The 10,634-nt window shown below is 43.8% G+C and overlaps 1 protein-coding gene across 1 annotated transcript in view; it reads left to right on the top strand.

Moving 5' to 3' along the window:
• The window catches only part of Polr3b (RNA polymerase III subunit B), a 104,876-nt gene that overhangs the window by 55,855 nt on the left and 38,387 nt on the right, over positions 1 to 10,634 (top strand). The window contains exons 16-18 of the mRNA XM_029542033.1: positions 2,794 to 2,868; positions 3,415 to 3,513; positions 6,448 to 6,575. Of these exons, the coding sequence (XP_029397893.1) occupies positions 2,794 to 2,868; positions 3,415 to 3,513; positions 6,448 to 6,575 (302 nt within the window). The remainder of the gene's footprint in view (positions 1 to 2,793; positions 2,869 to 3,414; positions 3,514 to 6,447; positions 6,576 to 10,634) is intronic.

The following is a 10,634-nucleotide window of genomic DNA, read 5'->3' as shown; positions in this document are numbered from 1 at the left end:
TTTTTTTTTTTTTTTTTGGTTTTTCGAGACAGGGTTTCTCTGTATAGCCCTGGCTGTCCTAGAACTCACTTTATAGACCAGGTTGGCCTCGAACTCAAATCCGCCTGCCTCTGCCTCCCGAGTGCTGGGATTAAAGGTGTATGCCACCATGCCCAGCTTCGAGTTGCTGTCTTGTTTTGCTGGGTATGCTGCATGTGTAAGACCATCGTCTGAGTTATCTTCATTTTCATGAGGAACTCGGTGGTCTATGAGGCTGAGCCGAATGCTCAGAGCTAGAGCACGGTAGAATTGGGCTTTTCCTTGTAGTCCTTAAGTGTCACTCGACTCCACCGATCGTGTTCCACCTCTGTATTCTGCCCAGCTTTGACCCCTGCTTCCTGCAGTCATTCCTCCTCCTCTTCCATAAGATCCCACGTGCTCTGCCTAATGCTTGGCTGTGGGTCTTCACGTCCATTTCCATCAGTTGCTGGATGGAGCTTCTCTGATGACTGGTCATGCCACAAGTGGGAGCTTACCCCTAATACTACCTAGAGGGTCAGGGACCAGAGGCTGAATAATTCAGAGACGCAGGATAGAATCAAACAGGACTGGCAATCAAGAAGGGAGGGGGGAAGAAGTCAATGAAACCATCCTTAATGATATTCTGCTATACTCATAGGCAGAAGCCTAGTATAATCAGCCTTCTGGTAAATTCTTCATGCTTCTAGTAAAGTAAATTTTTGCTTAACTCGGTCAGAAGTGGCTTCTCTTGTGAAATTGCTGAAAATAAGATGCCCACGTTTGAGTCCTCACTGGCCACTTAGTGACTGTGTGATTCTGAGTGTTCCTACGTTTCTGAGATTTGGTTTCCTTGGCTGTGAATTATAAGTGGTAATGTCTCCATAGGCAGGACTCTGCTGAGAATAACAGGTAGGCTGTGATAAGTGCTTATGCAGAGCTACTAACAAATAGCCCAGGCCAGGCCTGGTGGCCTTAATCCTAGCATTATCAGGCAGAGGCAGGTAGTGGGTCTCTATGAATTCCTGGTCTCTGGTGAGATCTTGTCTTAAGTAGAGGAAGGGCATGGGGTGAGGCAGCATGGCCTTCTGGAGCAGGAGAAGCACAGGCATGCTGGAAGCTATTCCTGTTCAGAATGGTTTCATTTTACTTTATCCATATAATAAAATATGTTCTTTTAAAAAGTTAGTTGTTTTTAGAAATAAATGTATAATAGCAGACCAGAGAGCTGGCTGGCATGGAATTTACTGCACAAGCGGCTTCTCTGGGTCCTGCTCTTGATTGGGAACCTTAACCTCGCTGTAAGCTCAGGAGTGATCTGAGCTCCTGAGGTGCAGCAGCAGTGCTCTGAGCTTCTGGGGTAGACCGGGAGTGGGTCTCTGTTTCCTCACCACAGCGGGACTTCGGGGTCCTGCTGACTTCCCCGAAGAGCTCTCTCCCCTCCTGTCAGCAGCTCAGGTCCCTTTTGTTAGTGTTTCACTCCTCTTCTTGCCAGTTTCAAAGTGCTCATTAGTCTTCACATCACTTTGTGGGCTCCAGGATAGACACACAAGAGTCTGCTGGCTTCTCGCTCCCCTCTGTAAGAGCTGCTTAGCCAAATAGCAACAGCCCCTGACATTTCCGTACTGCGTGCCATTCTTTTTGTGGCTATTTCCTTGTTGTGGCAAAGCCCTCAGAGGCAAGTCACCGCTGACAGTTACAGGTTAATCTGCCAGAGTGCTCCCTCCACCTCACCCCCATCAGTCGTTACAAGTCACCAGTAAGTAAAGGAAGCTGTGGTCTGTTCTCTATAAACATATAGCAAAGTGAAAGTCACCTGTTAGTCTATCTTGGTGATGTTAGGCATGTATGAAACCACCCCAAACACTGTTTCCACCGATCTCTCAAAACAGATGGTCTTTGCCTGCCAACTCCATAGGGATTCCAGCAGTTCTGTGAGAGGGATATGTTCCGGGGTCCCCAGTGGGTGTCTAGAACCACCAATAGTACTCAGTCTTGAATGTACCATTCTTTTTTTTCTTTTTTTTTTTTTCCCGAGACAGGGTTTCTCTGTGTAGTCCTGGCTGTCCTGGAACTCACTTTGTAGACCAGGCTGGCCTCGAACTCAGAAGTCCTCCTGTCTCTGCCTCCCAAGTGCTGGGATTAAAGGCCTGCGCCACCACGCCCGCCTCTAATGTACCATTCTTTTAATCAGAAAACTGAGACTGCTACTAAATGACTAGCAAGCAAGCATCCTGTCAGTGCTGTGTAGTGTGGATACCCTAAAGAGAAGGGGATCCCCTCCGAGGTAGAATGGAGTAGCATGGAACAGGAGTTCACCACCCTGCCCAGATGCATACATGATCTAAAACTTTTTAGACCACAGTTGGCCCCAAGGAACTTAAATCACCAAAGAACAAAGACCTGATGTATGGGTAAAAGGAGAATGCTATAAACCACATATTCCCCAATAGGAAAGGAAGAGATGCTTCTGGATAATAGTTGACACAGTTTACAAAATACAGCTTGAAGATTTGGTACCTTGTGTAGACTTCATTGACTGTGATCTTTGTGTTGCTTTTTTATTTAAATCCAAATGATTCTTAGGGTAATTGCAGGCAGTTCTGTATAGTATATACATACTCACATGAATATAGGGTGTCAGAGAGTGTGGTGGAGAGAAAAAGATCCTACATGTTCATACAGAAAAAGCTGTGTGTCGTCAAGCAACCAGAGCAGGTTGTATGTCTCCCCTCTCTCGTTCCATGGTGGCAGGTACACATCATTCCTCTATAAGTTATTCTTCTCCCTTTCTAGGCCTTATATAATTGTCAAGAAACAAAAACCAGCTGTCACAAATAAGCACATGGAAGAGTTGGCTCAAGGCTACAGGTAAGTGATCAAAGATAGGAAATCATTCATTTTTAACTATGTGCCTACATGGTTTAGTCAGCCGTAGCATTCTTTGAGGTGTACTGTTAGGAAAGTGTATTCTAATCTCTAGTCTATTCATTCCTCTCTACCAAGTTTACCAGCAGTCGGTTATAAATCATTCCCCATGCAGTGCCTGCACGTGATGAAGTGCTCACCAACTCTAGTCATGAGGATTATAGAGCCTTGGTGTAATTACTGTCCACTAGATACTTCCACCAAGAAAAGCCCCTGTAGACACACTGCTAATGTGGATGCTGATTCCTCTTACCACAGTTTCTGAAGTCAGTATTTTTACAAGTGGGGCCCAAGTTGGCAAAATTCACCCTTTAGTGCTTTTATCATAGCAGCTTGTGAGCCATGAACAGCGTGTTCAAACATCTCAGTGTATTGATGCTCTCTAGGAGAGAATGAGATTGGGGGATAAGTGAAAACTAGGGTCCTCCATTGTCCTAACAGTGTTGCAGTCAAGTTGCCTTCCTGTCTCTTTTACCAATATTTTCTCAGGAATTTTGAAGATTTCTTACATGAGAGTCTAGTTGAATACTTAGATGTGAATGAAGAAAATGACTGTAACATTGCACTCTACGAACATACAATTAATAAGTAAGTAAGATTCGCACCACAATTAAAGTCCGTTTGTCCATGGACTTTAGTGCTGTCTGTTTCACTGTCTCCTTCAGACCTTCGGGGGTCGGGAGGGGAGGTGTTTCTGTGAGGACGCTGTTGTGTAAGGAAGCACCCCTGTCATTTGTCCCAGTGGAGTGCCCCAAATCACTAGCAAATAATCTCTAGATTTAATTATCCTCTAACTGTGTGATGCTCGGGGTATACATTTCAAAGGGAATCTCCTCTCTGATTTTGATACCTAACTACTGTAAACATTGAGCTAATGAGTCAGGATGCATAAAATGTGTTTGTCTCTTCGAGATAGGAGTTGGTCAGTGAATATCTGAAATCTCATTGTTAGAGGAGGAATTCCATGCATAGTGTGGCGTAAAAATATCTCTGCACCACATATGTGCAGTGTAAACTCAGGATGCCAATGTGTTTATAGTATTTCTTCTGCCACAGTGGCACTTTAAGAAGCATCTGTGTTCTGTTTGGGAGACACTAGAGGACATCTGCACAGCTCTGTGACACAAGTCATTAATGTACCACTTGTCCAAAACTGGAGCTTTTGCAGTTATATTTTTAAAAGGGCGTTTAATAGTCATACTTTATAACTATTTATATCTTCAGTCTCAAGCAAGTAATTTTTTTTCTTTCTGCTACCAGATGAAATATATATTTGTATTATAATATTTGTATATATTTGTATTATAATTTAATAATGTTTTTTAGTCAGAATTTTTACCCCTTCAGATGGTGAGCTTTTCAAACTACTTTTATATTCCACATTTCAAGAACTATTTTACGGTGGACTTTTTTAGGGCTAGCGTCTCATTATGTAGCCCTTACTGGTGTAGAACTTAGTGTGGCCGCATACTCACAGAACTGTGTGTGTGTGTGTGTGTGTGTGTGTGTGTGTGTGTGTGTGTGTGTGTGTGTCTGCCAAGCACTGAGGTTAAAGGTGAGTGCCATGTGTAGCCTGCAGTTCATGGAAATGACAGCTGTGTCCTCTGAGTTTCTGTAGCTCTGATTACTCTTACTTGCCTCAAGATATACCCAGGGCTAAGCTCGCTCACCACCTCCATCTTCCACTCAGTCCAGGCTGCTGCCATTGCCCGCCCCCTGGCAGCCGTCCATGGCTCTCAGAAGCCCTTACACACATCACTGGGCTCCTAATGTTTGCTTACACTTGATTCTCCTGCACCCTCTGTATTCACCTTCCCTAACCTACTGGGACAGCATACTGGGCTCTCCTCTAACTCCTGGAACACTGAATGGCTCCTGTTTCTCCTCCTGACCTGCACTGTGCTGTCACTTTGTTGGGAGTCTCTGAATAACTGCTTTAAAGCAAATACCTATATTTCTCCCACACACCCACTTTATTGCCAGTGCTTACTGCCATAGAACAAAAATCTAGGTTTTACTGACTTATTTGCATACTGTGTGTCTTTGTACAGTAGGGCATTATAAAGTAGAGGTTTTCCCAGTCAATAAGATATTGTATTGATCAAATTCATTTTATTTTAAAATCTGATAATTCTATTATTTTTATTCATAGTCAAGGTGTGTTTTTAAATGTAGATGTCCATAGAACAACCCCACACAACCCCATCCTTCCCCCCCCCCCCCGCCCCACTCCCCACCCCCACATCCCCATTTGGCTTAGCCTATTGTGTGTTAGAGAAGTAGATGAGGAAGTAGATCTTTATCAGGTGCATTACACAGTGGATAAAGACCTGCTTTCTTAGAGATTACCTCTGCCCTCAGGCACTGTGAACCTTTCAAATACCTAAGGCTCTTTTTTATGGACCTTTGAGGTAGGAACTCAGGATCACTGCATAGCATGTATACTAAAGGAGATTTGTGCTTCTTTGAGTAAAAACCCCTACATACTCTGGCTCTATCCCAAAACCATCTGAGCTATTTTATAATTTGGCTCCAACCTGAATTTTCTACAGAAATGCATTATGAAGTAACCAAGGTTCTGACAACCACTAGTCAGATATCGCTGACAAGCCTGTCCCGTTGGAATACAGTGCTAGGCACTGACACATAGGAACCTCTAGTCCTCAGTTAATGAGTAATTAAATATTATTGGGGAGGGGGTACTCAAGATTGAGTCTAGGGCATCACACATGCTAGGCAGGTTCTTTACCACCTAGGTATAGTCTCAGCCCTTCATTTACATATTTTTATTATGCCACTGTATCCAAAATATTGTATCATCATGTAATGAATATTTTTAAATGAAATATTTTATATTTTCCCCCTTGTAAGTCTTTTAAATCTTATATATACTTAATAGCTAAATTACATTAGAAATATTAAATCTGATAAACTTTTACAGTTGAATAAGTAGATTCACAAATTTAAATTGTCTGAAATGTAATGACAGTTTAGAATTTTAAAAGCTGAGTTATTTAAATTTAAACTTGAGTTTAAATTTTAAATCCCTTAAAACTGGGTAAAACCTGAAGCTCATCTCCTCAGAAGCCTGCTGTTTGAACTCCTTTGAGGCCGTAGTCAGCTAGTGACCATGGCGCTGCCTGTATAGGGTTGTACCTACTCATTTTCACAGAGATCTGTTCCTTTCCCCACACATGATGCAGACTTCTCCCTAACAGAGGGAAGGCAGGCTGCTTGCCAGTGTGAAGTCTGTGTGTGCTGTGTCACTGGTAGAGTGTGTGCTGATAATGCCTTATTTTTGTATAAAAACTTCTACACTGTTTCCCTTCTCTATTCCCAACACTGACAAAACAGTTCAAACTCTCTCACAATTTATTTCAGCATGTTTTTCTTTTACCAGTTTCGCTAGCATTAATGCTTATTATACATCCCATGGGGACTTAGGAAATAATATGTTTATATACTCAGACACTGACTTAGCGCTTGCTATCTGAACTGCTTAACTCTTCATTAACTTTCCAGAGACACTACCCACTTGGAGATTGAACCCTTCACTCTGCTTGGTGTTTGCGCCGGCCTGATCCCATACCCTCATCACAACCAATCTCCAAGAAACACCTACCAGTGTGCTATGGGCAAGCAAGCCATGGGTAAGAGTGCCTTGTTAAACCTGCTTCTAAACTGCACGGAGAAAGACTTTAATCTTTATTCTCACTACCGTGTGTTTGGGCAATACAGATTCTTGTGACATCTGGGAGTTGCTAAGCTCAAAGGAACTCTGCAAACTCGCAGATCTCAGCTAGTTTCCTTAGCCAACAAAGCTGCATGTAATAAATTTCCCATAATTGTAAGAGTGACTACAAACATCAAATCCCTGAGAAGTGTGAGTTAACTGGAGAGACAGGCGTGTGAAAGAGCAGAACAAGGAAAGGCAAAGGGAGGAGATGGTGACAACAGCGAGGAGATTGGCTGAGTGTCGTATGCACCTAGGTTGTCTGCACAACTGTCATGAACCTGTGTGGCTAAGTTGTCTGCCTGTGTGACAGTCACGAACCTGTCCTGTTCTTGCAGGTGCTCTTGAGTCTCCTAAAACTAGTGCCCAAATCCATTTCTTCCCCCTTCTGGTATATCCATTCATCATATATCCGAACATCATACATCCACTGAGCGAGACCTGGCAGTCAGATACAGGGGAAGGAACCTGAAAACAGACGTCAGACAGAGCTTTCTGCTTACAGGGTATCAGTGCAGCGGTAGAGTCTGCCAGATTAGACCAGTAGCTGGGATCTGGGAATTGAGGGAGAAAGAGAGAAGAACACAAGTGTAGGTGGAACTGCACGAAGTCTCGAAAGGGAAGCAGCTTTCAAAGAGGAAATAGGAGCTAGCATCTCCTGGGAGTCTCGATGCTTGGTGTATCTCTGGGGTAAGAGATGTAGCGATGTGGTAGAGAATATGTGCTACATGGAGGCAGATGCGATGTGTGAAGCCCGTAAACAAGTTTGACTTACAGACTTGTTGAAAATGTTGTTCAGATCCTAGTGAACTTATGAATCGTCATTCCCCATAAGACATGTCATTTCTAATCTCAAGGGCTACAGGAGCTGCATTTTCAAGCATTGTGAACAAACAGTAGAGGGTCTGCATTGCCACGTTCAGCCTCTGTCCCTTTTCTGGCTGCAGCTAGCCATCAAGAAATCCTGCTACCTCGCTCCAGGCAGGAAGCACAGATATTTCTTCCTGAGCTTCATGTGCCCTTTGGCTGGCTATGGAGAGACAGAAAGCATATTGTGCTGCCACCCTTTACCTGAGTGGTGTAAGGCCTGGAGAGTTGGGAGAAATTCCCAGTGGGGAAAGCTGAACAGGCTCATCAATTTGGCTTGCTATTCATCCTTGGCAGTGTGGGCCGGTGTCCTGCCTGTGCTTCTGACCTGCTGACAAGTTGAAATATACAGTACTGCACCCTCTGTGCCATGAAAGGGCCATGAAATATACAGTACTGCACCCTATGTGCCATGAAAGGGCCATGAAATATACAGTACTGCACCCTATGTGCCATGAAAGGGCTATCACTTCTTTTGGGTTTACCAAACCATTTTGTTTGATGATGTGAATCCCCACTGAAACAATGTATCTTTTGTGTGTAGCCTTCGGCAGAATTAATAAGGCCAATCACTGTATGACTAATGCCACTCATTTTATTTGAAAATACAAACAGAAGCACTGGCCATCCTCAACGAGTGAAACTGCTTTAAAAATAAACAGTAGAGCTAAAGGAAGAAAAAATATTTTTATCACAACCCTTCCCACCCACCCCACCCACTCCCAAATAAAAACCCAACCTTTAGTTTGTGGCCCCACACGTCTGAAGCGGGTTGGGTTAGCTACCACACACAGTTAAGCAGGATCAGTGTGCACAGAAAGCCAATTCAGTGTCTGTAGAGCTCTTTGTAGTCTTCTGTGTGAAGGTTTTTTTCCTCGTTTTGTTGTGAGTGTCATTTGCAATTCATTGTCTGTGTTTTCTGAGGTTGGTGTATTCAGCTGCTCTGACCCTGGGTCCTGCACATTTAGCTCCTTGGATACAATCCTCTGACGTCACTGCTGACGCTTGCGAGACAAAAGCCACTGAATATCTTAAGTCATTAAAAAAAAAAAAAGCCTTTGTTACTGTTTGTTATTATAAAGCACACCTGACTAGGAAGGAAATTGGAAAGAAGTCATTTAAAGTTGGCACATGGCGTGGGCACACTTCCCTTTGGACACTAAAATAGCTGCAGGAGTACCGTGTAAGATCTGTGTGAAAGACAGGAAAGAGGCCAGGGAGAGAGCCAGAGCAAAGACCTAGGTCTGAGGCAAGCCCCGCCCTTGCAGCAGGACTGTGCTGGATCCTTTAAGCTCCCTGAGTCCTGGCAGCAGGGAAACTAAAGGCACTTTAAAGAGGATACATTGCTGAGACTCTTAATCTCAGAGTCTGTGTGGATTTTCCAGCCATGGTTTACTTGTTAGTCTGTGCAGAAAGTGAAGGCAGTGGCAGTAAATATTCTGGCCAACCTGGAAGAGGTGCTGTGTCTAAACTCTTTCTCCTGTGATACCAACCCCTTCCTTGTCTCCCTCAGAGAGAAACAGCTCCTTTTCTGTTGCCACAAAGAACTTCACTAAGACTAGTGTGGACCACAGGAACTCAAAGCCTCACCTCTCATCAGACAGCTAATCCAGCAAACTGCCTGCAAAGGTGCTTCTTAAATCACAGACACTTTATGAATATAGTTGTGCATAAAGTTCAAGGCCCCCTCAGCACCTCTCATGTGCTGCAGGTGTGGTGACATGGCTCAGAATAGTAAGTCCGATAGACAGCTGGCACCAGTTAGTCTCCACGCAGTGAGCACTGGCTGTGTGCTGGGGCTGCAGTGTGTGCTGGCAAGGCTGAGCTCAGAGTCTCCCTCGCATCCTGTCTGTTTTACTAGCTGGCTATCCTCTAGAGGAACACTCTCCTCTTTAAAGGATCACTCAGTTGCTATCAGCAAGTTAATGAATATGCATCACGGACCTCCTCCAGCCCTCCCCCCTTCAGCTCCAAATTGCTGAGATTTGAAAAAGAAAACATCTTAGGAGCTGGGACAGCTTCTGGCTTTGTCTTCACGGAGTCTGTTTCTAAGCAGACCATTTCTTCCTGTGTTTAAACTGGAGTAGGATGTCCTGGAACTGAGATATTTAAAGCACATAGTGTTCAAGAATCCCCATAAAGTTTTGTTAAATCCAGGCCTCTGCCTTACTGTTTTGCAGATCTATTCTTTTTTTGTTTAGGAATTTTTTAAAATGGGGTGGAAAAGACTTAACCAATTATTGATAAGAATTGTTTTTAATCTATTGAGATTTAAGTTGTGTTTGTTTGTTTTAATTACTATAGCTGTTGTAAGTGTACATCTGTGATAGTTCCTGAGATTGAAATGCTTCAGTCTATCTGAGGGCTCCCTGAGCTTCAAACCCCACTTTGCTAGTCACTCAGGTGGATAAAGTTGCTGTGCATGCAGCTTCTACCGCCAGGCTGTAGTCTACAGTTTAGTCTGTGGGCTACAGCCCGAGTGGCTTAGCTGTACTGCATGGTGACACCTGCCTGCCTGCCACTGCCACTTCCAGAGTAACCGCAGAGGAAGGGGTGTTGCTGGGCATGAGCCCCCAGGGCTTCATTTCCTGCCACACATGCTCCATTGCACACCTGCCCCCGCCTCCCAAGTTTTACATGCATGCATTTGTTTCTTTAAGCATGATAGCAATCCTATAAGCCTTGTGCTTTTCTTTCGGACAAGAAAGCTGAGTGGTTGAGTAGCTTAAACATTGTATCTCCTATGGAAACGCTTATAAGACTTATTGAAGTTCTTCTCTACTAAGAACTCCCTTCCTGCCCACATTTCCTGAACTTTTGGGGACTGTAATCAGGCTAGCTTCTCTGCTGCATTATAGATTATAAACTCATTGATGATAGGAACTTTCTTTAGTGTTCTATCCTTGTACCTAGTGGTATGATAAATACTTAGTAAATGTCTCTAAAGGAATGAATAACTGGATGGGTGGGTGAATGAGTGAGTGTCTCTCTAGTCTAGAGCTGGGTCAGGTGGCACAGGTCTTTAATTCCAGCACTTGGGAGGAAGAGTCAGATGGATCTCTGTGAGTTCGAGGCTAGCCAGGGTTATATAGTGGCATTTTTTTTTTTT

Source organism: Mus pahari, chromosome 9 (genome assembly GCF_900095145.1).
Source record: "Mus pahari chromosome 9, PAHARI_EIJ_v1.1, whole genome shotgun sequence".
Taxonomy (NCBI): Eukaryota; Metazoa; Chordata; class Mammalia; order Rodentia; family Muridae; genus Mus; species Mus pahari.
The sequence above is the reverse complement of the archived record's forward strand: the minus strand, read 5'-3'. Positions and strand labels throughout refer to the sequence as shown.